General features: G+C 53.2%; 3 protein-coding genes across 3 annotated transcripts; 2 read left to right on the forward strand and 1 right to left on the reverse strand.

Annotated features, from left to right (window-relative positions):
• Positions 1–230: 230 nt before the first annotated feature.
• On the reverse strand, positions 231–1936 carry PG997_008544 (uncharacterized protein; the record flags this gene model as incomplete). Its single annotated transcript, XM_066812859.1, has 2 exons — positions 231–1466; positions 1529–1936. The coding sequence occupies 2 exons, from the start codon at positions 1934–1936 to the stop codon at positions 231–233; spliced, it is 1644 nt and encodes a 547-aa protein (XP_066668201.1).
• A 2238-nt stretch (positions 1937–4174) lies between these two features.
• Positions 4175–5044, forward strand: PG997_008545 (uncharacterized protein; the record flags this gene model as incomplete). The annotated part of the gene is made up of 1 exon (XM_066812860.1): positions 4175–5044. The coding sequence occupies one exon, from the start codon at positions 4175–4177 to the stop codon at positions 5042–5044; it is 870 nt and encodes a 289-aa protein (XP_066668202.1).
• Positions 5045–10423: 5379 nt separating this feature from the next.
• On the forward strand, positions 10424–11647 carry PG997_008546 (uncharacterized protein; the record flags this gene model as incomplete). The annotated part of the gene is made up of 1 exon (XM_066812861.1): positions 10424–11647. The coding sequence occupies one exon, from the start codon at positions 10424–10426 to the stop codon at positions 11645–11647; it is 1224 nt and encodes a 407-aa protein (XP_066668203.1).
• Positions 11648–12624: the final 977 nt, after the last annotated feature.

Raw genomic sequence — 12624 nt, forward strand, 5'->3', positions numbered from 1 at the left:
CCAAGCGCGATATATTTTGGCAAAGGGTGTCTATTTGTTACCCTCGACATTATGCCATTAAAAAGGGAATCGTAAAGCGGGTTGGGAAGAGGAAGGTAAATGGTGAGGCGTTTGAGATTGGATAGAAATCTAGTCCAATCCGCAAATCGTGGTATCATAAAAAAACATGTCGAGTATATAAAACGCGTCAAGGCGTAAAAGCAATCTCAGATCGTCATCGGATCAATCGTTTAACTCATCAAAGCGTTGTTGTTGTCAGTCTTGGTGGTGGGTAAATCACCCTCCTCCTTCTCACTGACACGTGGCTTGCCAGGCTCATCGTCCGAGCTGAAGCCATTATCACGTGCCCATGAACGAACCTCGTCATGAGACAGCTTGGGAAGCTGCTTGGCAGCATGGACGTAGCTCATGTTCTCTTCGAAGCCCTTGGCGAAGATAATGTCGATTTCTTCCAGGGTGCGACCAGCAGTCTCGGGGTACAAGAAGTACAGGATGGGAATGAAGAGAGCGTTCAGGACAGCGAAGAAGAGGTATGTGCCCCAGCCAATCGAGCCAATGAGGACCGGCGTGATCATGACAATGAAGAAGTTCCACAGCCAGTTGGAAGTGGTCGAGAGGGCGTTGGCCTTCGCACGAGTCTTGAGAGGGTTGATCTCGGCAGGGTACAACCAAGGAAGGGGCAACCAAGTGGCACCGAAGAAAGCGATGTAAGTGAAGAGACCTACACCGGCACCCTTGGCAGCTTCGGTCGTATCAGGAATCAAAGCTCCGAAGACCAGAACCATGGAGAGACACTGTCCAATAGAACCAATGAAGAAGAGCTTGCGGCGGCCCAGGCGTTCAACGACAAACCAAGAAGTAGTGGCAAACGCGGCGTAGACAACCATGTTGACACCACCAAGCAGCAATGCCAGGTTGTGAGTAGTACCAATGGATCGTTGGAACAGAATAGGGAAGTAGTAGATGACAGCATTGCATCCGGACAACTGTTGCATCATCTGGGAGCCAGCACCGAGAAGGAGGCGGCGGAGATGCTGGGTACGGCCATTGGTGGCGAGCTCTCGGATCGGTGTGTTACCGCCCTTGTGGCCAGTTGCGCGAATAGCATCGACGAAGACGGCGAGCTCTTTCTGGACCTCCTCGTCATCCCGGTGCTTCCCTTGGAGGGCAGCTAGCACAGTAGTAGCATCGGCCGTACGGTCCTTGGTCAGGAGCCAACGAGGAGATTCGGGAAGACGCAGCATCAAGACGAGGACAACCATAGCAAAAGCGCATTGGAACGCGATGGGGAAACGCCAGACAAAGGGTTCCGGCCCATAGCTGCATCCGTAATCGATCCAGTACGCGATCAAAGTACCAATAGCGACGTTACCGCCTTCAATGCAGATAAGTTTTCCGCGGTTGTGGGGCGGGCAACACTCGGCTTGGTAAGTTGGTACAGTTGCAGTGTTGATTCCGTTACCAATCTATAGTCATTATTAGTATGTCTGGAATGACAGTAGGGCGCAAAGCAATAGTCAAAACTTACGCCTGTAATACATCTGCCGATAATGAACTGTGCCGTTGCGCCGGAGTTGGGGCCAACGCTGGCAATCTGAATAATAACACCGAGAATCATGACGAAGCCGCCGATGAAGATGGACTTGCGACGACCGAGCTGGTCACCACAGGCAAGCATGAAGCAGGCACCGATGAAACATCCGACGGCGTAGATGGCGGTAACGAAACCTTCCCAGGTCTCATCACCGCGAACCTCTGGGAAGGAGTTCATGAAGGCAGGGTCGGCAATAATACCGGCCATGACACCTTGGTCATAGCCGAACAGTAGGAAGTCGGTGGTTGCGACGATAGTGATCATTTTTTGGAGGGCTGCGCCTGAGGTGCCCCAGTAGGTTGGGACACCGGCTTCGTTGTCTTTAGCACCAGTGCGAATCATTGTGTCGGTGGTCGATGGTGGCCGAGATTGCTGGAGAGAAGTCTGGGGGTTCCCCAGGTCCGTATATATATAGCCATGATCGATAAAAGCCCTTCTCCGTCATTAGGGTCCTCAGAATAGAGTATTGGATACATAGGGATGGCCAAGATAAGAAATTTCAGAACAACGTCATAGTGGTCCACAGCTGTAGGTTGGACGTGGAGTTGGTAAGAGGTGTTGAGAAGTAAGGAATCGAGTCATATTCTCCACAATCAGGCCCCATCGTGGAGTGGCGATGGAGTCGAGCGCGGAGTTGCCAAGCCCCAGGATTCCCTTTGATACCGACGTACCGCCGGGCGTAGTGTGTGCCATGAGACCCATAACGACCCATAATTGCCCCGGAGACCGGACGATACTGGGCAACGACAAACCGCGGAGTAGCTGTGTGATGAGGAGTGACCAGATCTTGTCGAGGGCCCTTCCTTGGTCCCTGGGTGTGGGATCGCAGGAGACCCTGGGTGCAGACGCCGCAATTGGGCTTGACGCCATCCAAACCTGCTCGGAGTGTTGTTCACCTCGAACCTGTCAAGATTTCTTCCCGTCAGGCATAGAGCATTCGTGCGCTATTACCGCTGGAAATAAGCTTATCCTCCCGCCCCAAGGCGGCTCAACGGATTCCCTTTTCTGGCATCCAGACAAACGCCAGGTGCATACCGGCGCTTCTTGTTACAAAGAGCGGCAATCCGGCAGATCGCAATCCCCGGACTCGTTCAGGTGGTAGCAACGCCCATACCAATCCACCACCTCCCAATTGTTATTTGTCAAGAGTATTCAACACCCTTGGCCTCGTGTAGAGACTAAGGAAGCATGTGGGAGGGCTTTTCTCCATCGAGCGCTCAAGTCGAGGAAAATAAAAGGGTCTCTGGCATGCGGTCAACATGCCATTTCCCACAAGGACAAGAGCGAGGCCCTGCTTGGCGTAGGGAATAGAGGTATTGGCCTGTCAGCCTGTCAGCTTGGCGACTTGGGCAACCTTTGGGAGAGACGTAGCCCACTGTTTCAGCCCACAAATCCTCTGGATTTTTGGCGATCAACACGCAGCAATCACGGGTGAAATTGTGCCAGGACTGGTACGGCGCGCGTGTTTTCGTGATATGATGTCAATGGTGGTAAAGGTTTTCTGCTGGTGCCGGAACCAACGACAGGCCGACCCACCGTCGAGCTGATTGTGTGATCCTTGATTGACCGTCTTGGGTTTAGCCTGGTTTTCCAATGGTAACCTAAAACGCCCCCAAGACCAGGAGCCAACAGGAGGCAGGCAGATAGGCGGGTGGAATCGGCGCGCATTGCCGATTTTTCACGGCTGCCAAACACGGTTCCTGAAAATCCAAGAAATGCGATTCAGAATTCTCCATTCTTCTGATCGCGAAGTCTGACAAAGCATAACGGTGGCCACGGGGGATCCAGAAGGGGATCGGCTTGGAACAGTTGGAACTTGGGGGCTGGTGTGTCAAGTTTCTGGAGAGAAAGAGGAGCCTGGCAGCCTGGGCCTCTGAGGCCTCGAGCCTGCAAGCAAAAGGAAAAGGTGGTGCTCGGCGGATCTCCGAGCCTTGGGTGCTTGGGCCATTCTCCTCAATCTTCCCCCTCCATTTGCAACAGTCCCTAATCGTGGGGGTTACCAATGCATGGATTTACTGGAGCTGAGCGTGGTTCCTGTGGTGTTCCAACCGCTGGCCGCCTCCCGCACAGCTGATGTGCAACGCAGGCCTCCAAAAAATCATGTGATTTCTGCAATCGACGCCGGAAATTGTATGTATGTCATCCTATTTGCATGCAGGCAGCCTAAATCTTTGATTTTGAGGCCCATCTGGCAGTTCGTGACAGCCTCGTCACCGTACATATCGTAGCCTGATGGATGTAACCTGAGGTTGGCTGATTGATGCTGGGTTAGGACGGAATCACCAGGTACATGACGTCATTCCGCAGAGCCTCACGATTGAGGGTTCAAAGTTCGGCCGCGATCGTGTTGAATCATCGTCATGCTCCAACAAGGAGGCTCGCAAAAGATACCCATGTTCACATGATCAGGCGTACAACGCGGAGTTGGATTTTCTTCGGCATCGCGACAGCTTGCGACAATCTGAACCAGAAAGACATACGGGCGTGTTGTTCATGTTTTCTCTGCCTCGGATTTCTCCTCGTCAGCCAAGCCTTTCTAGCCGCATCACACAGCTCACTGCCCAAATCGTACGCCGCACAATGGCTACATCACGGGAACCGGCGCCGTGGCGTGACTTGTTCGTGGAGCACGTAGAAAACATGAGACCACCCGAGTTCGTGCTCAGCACCATCAGGCGCATTCCAGCAGCGTCCGCGGGCTTTGGCATCAACGACGGCAACGGCTTCTGCCTCACCCCGCGAGCCCGTACGTGCGTCTATCGCGGCATGTGGGCTTCGATCCCAGTCAATCCCAAGAATGACGCCGAGCTCAACCCGGACGTGTATGAGGCCGACATGCTTACTTTCACCACCGACGTACGCATGGATAAGATGCCCGAACTGTGGGAAGATGGTGCAGTAGCGGCAGGAGCCGAATCCAAAGAGGGCAATGGTGCCTGGACCGGTTCCGGCGGTGGTGGGCCGGTCGAAGCCGTCTTCTGGGCCAAGGAGCCGATGGTGCAATGGCGGATCCGCGGCAAGGCCATTGTCGTGGGGCCTGATATCGAGGAGTCCGACGCTGGAAGGGCCGCCCAGAAGGCACTTATGTGTCGGATGAGGAAAAGGGAAGGTGCCAGCGATGATCACTGGAGCTTCGCGAAAGAAGTCACCGCACATTTCGGCAACCTCAGCCCAGGGATGCGAGGTACCTTTAGAAACCCACCGCCTGGGACCCCCGTCGACTCACCGGTTGACGACGGCCTTGGCTTGGGTCAAAAGGTCACCGACTTACAAGACAATATTGCTCGCAAGAATTTCAGGGTTGTAGTCATTGTACCATACGAAGTCGACCGTACGGATCTCTCAAACCCGGAAAGGGGCAGACGTTGGATATACAGACGTACTGTCGACCAGAAGCCCAAGCCAGAAGGTGCTGAAGGAGGCTGGGAGAAGGTCGAGTTGTGGCCTTGAGATTAACTCAATGAATGGGTGAGTGGATGCTCGCTTCGAATCTTCCCGTAGCAAGGACAGACTTTACAGTTGCGGATCTGATAGAATGCGAGATCATGCATGCAGAGCGAACGAGACGAATCGTCGTCACCAAATCAAGCAACTCCATATACACCCATATTTCGGTTCCCCTCGCAACACTCACAACTCGTCTTGAAACGTATTATATTTGTTGTTAGTAAACAGCCATGGACACACTTATTGGCAATAAATGAAGATGATCATGGCCACAAGTCTTGTGACAAACTATCGAAGTAGTGCCGAACAGTAATCGATTGGCGATACTGAGAAGAGTAACGAATAGCGAGTATCGGCACTAATGCCGGTGTAGAAGCCGGCGCATTGGGGAATCGGCTGCGTGGTCCTCCACTTGTGTGATTCGATCTGCTGGCCGGTGACATGTTGCACACCGCCAGAAGAACTGGATCCGGGCTCGCGATTGCGCGTACCGTATCCTATCGCAACCAAGCTATATCTCTGTTATTCCAGGTATCTATCTATATCAGAGGCGGCTTTGGCGGATCGACTTTAAGGCTAGGTGTTACTGTCTTGATTCTCTGAACCACCTTATCTGCGCCAAGTACGCCAAGTCCCGAGTTCCAAGTTCAACTGCAATTGGGGTGTATTCTTTTGCTGATCGTCTCAACTGTCTTCACGTACGAGGTGTAGAGTGTTTCGTGCTCGTCTTCCTGTCTTCACATTGTCTTCTCGTTCTCTGCATGCCCCGACAAACCGTGTTGTCCAAATTCAGAATACGCACGTGCTTCGGCAAACCGCCAGCGGCGATGTCTATCAGCGAGATTTTGAATGGGTGAAACACGGGGACTGACGCGGCCAGCACCATGGACGGCTCGAGGGGAAACGGTTTCCTCCGCCTGGCCGTTCACTGTCAGGACTCTCCATGTTCAACAACTGGCCCGGGGATCCCCGGGCAGCCGCAACCGAGGCATCGCCAGCATGCATGTACGAAATTCAGCCGCATTGGCGGAATTGGCGGGATCCAGACTGGGATGTTGCCAAATGCATGTTGGATGCCATCGTTTGAGCCTCACACAGTGTCGGTCCTGGGCTATCACCAACTGCCTACCTACCCTGCCCAGATGAGCAAAGTTCGCGACTCAGTAGCGGAAGCTGCACCGCCCAGAAGTGAGCCGTCTAGATGAGTATGCGAAAGTATGCAAGCGACGCCAAGTACCAAGCGAGTGCCACCCAATGGTTCCTGGCATGCCTTAGAACGAAAAGCAAGCCAAGTAGCACAACATGAGCAGACCTGGGACACGGAAGAAAAACACGGTAACAGGGCATCGCAGTCAAGCTGCAAACACCATGGACGAAATAACGCCCGCCATGCATCTTTCAGTATGAGAATGTACCACGACATGGGAAATGCTTGCTAGGACGGAGTGGCGTCCTTTGCAGCATTTCAAGCCCATCTTGCCAATATTTGGCCTCGTCGTTATAACCTGGCTTTACATATTATAGCATTTCTTCTGGCATGTGATTTTGTCGCACACCTCCAACCCATGCTCGGCGGTCTAGTTCATGGCTTCGTGGACCATGATATCGGCCCGCGATGGTCTTGGCGACTGCGGGATATCGGACCCTGCAGATATGCGTTGTTCACGGTTATGTTGGAACGGGTTGTTCTCCTATGCCCCGGGAATGTCTACCTAGTTCAACTAGATGTACGCCTGCTTCCGAATACGTCACGAGAGCTTCTGAATACGTACGTAGTGATCTGGTCATAAAACACACAAGCCTTTAGACTTGTTGAAGTTGCGACACCCACATCACTTGCAGGTGATCGACCGGTAATCTTACGTATGGATGTCTTGCAACTGAATTCGGTTGCCCATCTGGCCGTCTGGGCAGACTTTGTCCCTGTTCTAAACCCCGATGTGGGAGGGGTTTGGCGTACGTATTGCATTATGCATACCTACACGGATCTTATGTACCTGTCGTGAATTAGGACCTTTTTCGCAGGACGGGCTGCCAGACAGCCACTGCTGACCGGCACAGTCCTCCTATCGGTTGGCGCCCGCCCTGCTCTTTTCGGCTACGGAGAGTTTGCAATGTGTGGTACTATGTTTTGATTTGCCCTCCCGGCCCCCCCTCTCTGGCCTCTCCCCGGCCATCCCTGCAGACCATGGAGAGATCAGCAAAGCCGCTCGCTGCAAGCCTGCAATGCGACTTGGCAAGGGCCGTTTTCCCTAATCCGGCAAATGCTGACAAGGGCAAGGGACAGTTGCACCGCGGCGCAACTTTTCAACGCAAACTCCGATGCCGTATTCCACTGCCAGTGCCTTTGTGAAATTCAAGCAGTCAGAAAGGAGCGTGCAAGTAAGCACTGGATCTCTCGAGAATACCGAGAATGCGCAAATCGAGAAGTCGAATGGTCCGCCTTGGTTGCCATGCAGTCAACGCATCTCAGGTATGTACTCACTTAGGCAGAGTTCGAGGGGAAGTAAGTATGTAGCCATGTATGCATTCGCACGACGTGGATCAAATTGATTGACGGCCAGAAGGAGAAGCGATAGGCCAAGACTTGCCGAGCGATATGTCGTGTACGATCTGCCATCTGCCTATCCTCCTCGGCCTCGGACACACCATCCCACTTCAATGCCGAGGTTTGCCTATCAGTGGACATTTGCGAATATAAGGACGTTTTACTTACGAAACCACGCACACCTACCGAACATCTCTGTTTCAGCCATTGATGCGCAAACGCAATCAGCACGATACCTGCCATCACTTGTTTTCCTCTCGAGAGACTGCATACAACTGCCGTCAATTGGGCTGGCTTACCTGGAGGCAGCTAGCCATGGGCTTTTAGGATCCTAGCAGAACGGTTCGCAATCCATGCCAGATGCACACGCACCGCCTAGGTATGTATTCAAGAAGATTGCATCAACCGGAGGCACTGTATGAAAGCAGGTGACATTCGACCAGATGTTTTAATCTGTGGTTTGTGGTTGGGCTCCAAGCGTCTACCGCACGCACCTCGTAGTGCCCTAGCGACGATCACTTCCTGACGATGTGACCTCGACTCTTGAATCTCTCGCCGGCGAAGCCGTAGATGGCGGATATCGCAGTACTATTGGCTATTGCTGGCTATTGTGTCATCGCATTATTGCAGCCTATATCGGTGGGGGCGGGAGATGAGATGCGATAACTTTGGATCTAAAAATACGAAGAGGCGGGAAGAAATCGATACGGCTGTGATGGCTGGCCAACAAGCTGGCTGGGGCTTCGGCCGAGTCGAGTGGTAGCATGCATCAAGTCTTGCGCGATAGCAGCACGAGACGAGACGGAAGCGTTGACTGGATGGGGGTTGCAGCTACATACCTACCTACACACACAGCTATAGCAGACAGGGAGATTAATCCTACCCCGCCGCGAGGTTGTAGCGATAATAACGACTTCATGATGCTGCGCTGCTGCGTGCAGTGTGCTTGCAGTGTGCTTGTAGTGCGCTTGCAGTGCAGCAAGGCGGCGACAAGCTATCGCCCAGGGAAAGCGGGCTTCCTTGCATACGTACTGTATTGCGTCTGGATATACCCCGTAACAAGACAAGCATCATCTGGCTCTATGCATCCATGTGTTTCTTGTTCAGGTCGCCGACCTCACGGCCAACTGGCCAATTGGATGCCAAGGAGGGCTGGGTGCGTCGGGCGGTAAAACAACACTGATGAATGCAGCTGTTCGAACGGGTTTCTAGCCAAAAATAGGAGCAGGCAGGGCACCAGCTGGGGTAGCCTCTGTTCGAGCTTCGGCAATGGAGCTAGCTGCCTTGAATATACTCTTTCGACAATATGCTGCTTGCAAGGGCTCCCCGATGAAGATCGACAATAGGACATTCGAGATATATGTCGCCGATCCGGTTCTTTAGGTTTTCTGGAAGGCCGAATTCATGCCTCCACCGTTCGATGTTAGATTGATTGATTGATCATGGCTATCCTGTCATGGCTGGCAGGATAGCACGGGACGGCTTTGCATACGGCTGCTTTTCTTCTGCCCTTGGATATTATGCATTCGAATCGTTGCAGTGCTGACCCTGTCCAAACCGCCGCGCCGCATGCATGCAGCTGCACAGATGGACTTTCCAGGCCCTCCGACCCTCCAGCAGCAGCCGACACAGTTGGCAGACCGACTCTCCTGGCTGCTCCGTCCATCCATCCATCCATCCATCGCCTAACTCCCACCCCCTCATCTCGACTGCCACGTTTCCCCCTGTTTTGTCTTATGCTGTGCTCCAGTCAATGTAATTTTCCTCTCGCGATCGCATTGATGTGGAACCTGCTTAAGTCCGGCACAGCAGTCAGTCACAATAGCAAGCAGGGCACTGCGCACTGCACACTGCACACTGAATACCGCCATCAATGTAATCCACCAACGCATGAATTAGCCTAACGGCATATGCCAGCCTTCGACTGACAGACACCAGCCAACCTGACCATGCTATTCGTCTTTCGTCTTGGGCCTTTATTCGGGCTCGGCGGGCGGGAGAGCTTGTCCAAGTCCGAGTCCACGTTCTTAGCGGCCGATCCAACCGTTCAGAGGCCTAACTTTAGCTGGTTGCCGTCGAATTTAACTGGTGCAAGCTAGCAGGGCAGGTGGGCAATAGCAGCACCTCCTCTTTTGTCAAACCGAATTGCAGCAGAGCAACGCACGCACGACTTGAGGGAACACGAACCTTGGACAGTCTCATTTTTCTCTTTTACATCACTTGAACAGCTCGGGACGAACGAAACACCTCACTGCAGTCCATAACAGACTCGGAGTATTCTCTGCGATGTTTTAAGGCTAGTACCAGTCGGATTGCTCGAGCGGGTGAAGTCGAAAGAGGCCGAAGTCTGGCGCGGGACCGAGCAAGGATCCCCCCATGCAACATAAGTTGGAGCAGCAGCAGACCCGCCAACACATTGCCTGTCCATATTAATCTCTTGAATCCGATCTACCTGCTTTTAATCAACCCATTTTGGTTCAATTCGACTCATTCCGCAGCTGGACTATTCTTCATCCAATTCCGTCGCCCAAATCCCGGCCCTGCCTGTCTCTGCCAAGCCTGACGGATCTACGACACAGCTCGACTTCGGCCATCCTTGGTGATGTTGCCAGCTCCTGATTACCTACTGTTAAGACATTGTCCTCAGCTGTAACCGCCGCCGCTGCCGCCGCCACCGCCACGACCACTACCACTGAGCACTTCGAGTCGAAGCTTGGTCGAACCACATGTCGAGCCGTTGACAGCCAGACTTCATACCCGCATAACGTACATTGCATCCGCTACTAGGCGCACTTTTGTACGCCCCTGGGCTGAATCAAACAGCGGTGCGTGTGATGGATCCTCTGAATAGCCCTTTGAACGGGCTGGTCAACGGCATTCCGGACTGGCTCAAAAGGCTGGATGAGCTCAATGGCCAGATTGAGCAACGCCAGCTGGACCTGGCCAAGCTCTCAGAAGACCATCTGCGCTCATCAACGCGATCGCTGAAGCACAAAGGTTCGACCGAGTCCCTGAAACCCGGAGACGACCCGGCCGCCTACCCCTCAGATCCGATACCGCCTCGACAAGACGCCATCACCTCAACCCCCACACGAACCAACGATGATGCGCAGAAACCTTCGCAGCCGCCGTTGAGCCCGGGCGGCGAAAGTCAAACAACCTCTGTACGCCAGCGGCAGAGGAACGACGTCGTTGCGACAGCACAGCGACGCGTGCGTGCCACTCTTAAGAAGCGTCAAAAGACGGACTCGATGGTCAGCGCCGAGGGTGCTGTGCCAAAGTATCGCTCCCGTAGTATGATACTGGTCTACTATGACAGCTATGTGCAGTCCTTCTTCGAGGAGTTGGTCAAATTTGTATCGGCATCGAGGAATATGATGAGGAAAGCCAAGATGGCCGCGAAGGTCGCGCAGATTAAGCGATTGGCGGAACTCGAGATGCACGAAGACGAAGATCAGAGGCAAGGAGGAGCTTTCAAACCCGGCGACGGCTTAATCGCCGCCGATCCTTTTTTGGTGACGAAACAACCTAATAAAGGAGGCCCCGAGGAGATCCAGCTTCATACAGTGGGTACCCAGGAGCTGGGGATGGCGCCGCGGATGGGAGGACCCGGGTTGCCGTATTCATGGATGGCTAATCGACGCTCCGGCACTGGCAGCAGCCCGTACTCGAGAAGCGGCATGGGCCTCTTCAACCAGGACGGGCCCGATGTCTACGACGACCTGGACAAGGGGTTGGAGTTCGTGCAGAGCATGTGCGAGCGGGCAGCACACCAGTTCCTCCGCGACGGAGAGTGCGGCGATGAGATTGAGAAGGTCAAGGAGCGCCTGGGAGAGACCAAAGAGATTGCAGACAAGGAGGTGGAGCGCGTACAGAAGGAATACCCAAACGGCCTCGCGCCGCCTGAGCCGCCCAAGATTCGGAGCTACCGCCCGATGAGTATGCGGCGAGATGCTGGTGCGTCGAACAACCAATCCAAGAAGACCAAGAAGCTGGAAGTCGACGACGATGAAGGGGTGCAGGACATGGACGGCGCTAAGCCGGCACATCCGATCTAGACTGCTGATGTGTAGTCCCCACCGAGTAGGACACGAAACGAAACCCTGATGACCACCACTCCGAAACTCGATATTGTCTTTTTTGCGATATATCGGTTCTGTCGACTCTCACATACGACAACACACTCTGTGACTATATACCAACAGCTGTCCTGTTCATATTTTGATTATCTAAGCATTGCGATGGCGTTGGGTTTGAACGGGCGTAACTACTACGGACATATATTCAATCGTTTTGTTGTTGTTATTTGATTTATTAGTGTTCAGTTGGCGGCGAAGTTGAAACGCGACGGAGTAGTCGGCAACGTCTAGCGGGCCACTATCCTGACGAAGTATTGCAGACGGAACGGCATTCTCCAAGATCTGAACTGCTCGGCAACAAGCAAGAGCCATGCTTCACGGGACAACACGGGAACTACGGGGGCTCCTGGAGCCGCCAAGAATATAGATAGCCAAGGCGAGACAACTCTAACTACTACGGGTATGAGGACTCGACCGATCCGATCAAGATTGAGTATTTCGGATTGGTCGTCCACAGTCTGCCCAGGATGCTCGTTGTGTTTAATTATATCTACCATTGCAGTCTCAATCGTGACCATTCACCTTGTTCCCCCTTGGCCATCAACTCGTGTGCTTTCAGTGCCAGCAATCTGTCCTGCTATATCCTGTCAGTGTCCCACAATTAGAACAGGAGAGATCGCGTTAGCTGAGTTGGGGCTGCGCGCAGTCGGCGTGGCCGAATGATACACATTCATGTAACGTATAAACTAAGTATGGATGGGAGTTGCGGTCAAGTATGTGGGGGGACTATATGCCTATTCCATAGCTATAAGACACCACTCACTAGAGACGAACAGACTCCATGTGATCGCTTTATTACTCTGTAGACTAATCGCGAAAAAGATAAGAATGGCTGATGTTGTGAATTCTCAAGTAGGTATTGTTATTGTTTACAGTGGCTCCGAGCGGGGCTCACC

Source organism: Apiospora hydei (assembly GCF_038363865.1).
Source record: "Apiospora hydei strain CBS 114990 chromosome Unknown utg000006l_segment0_segment0, whole genome shotgun sequence".
Lineage (NCBI taxonomy): Eukaryota > Fungi > Ascomycota > Sordariomycetes > Amphisphaeriales > Apiosporaceae > Apiospora > Apiospora hydei.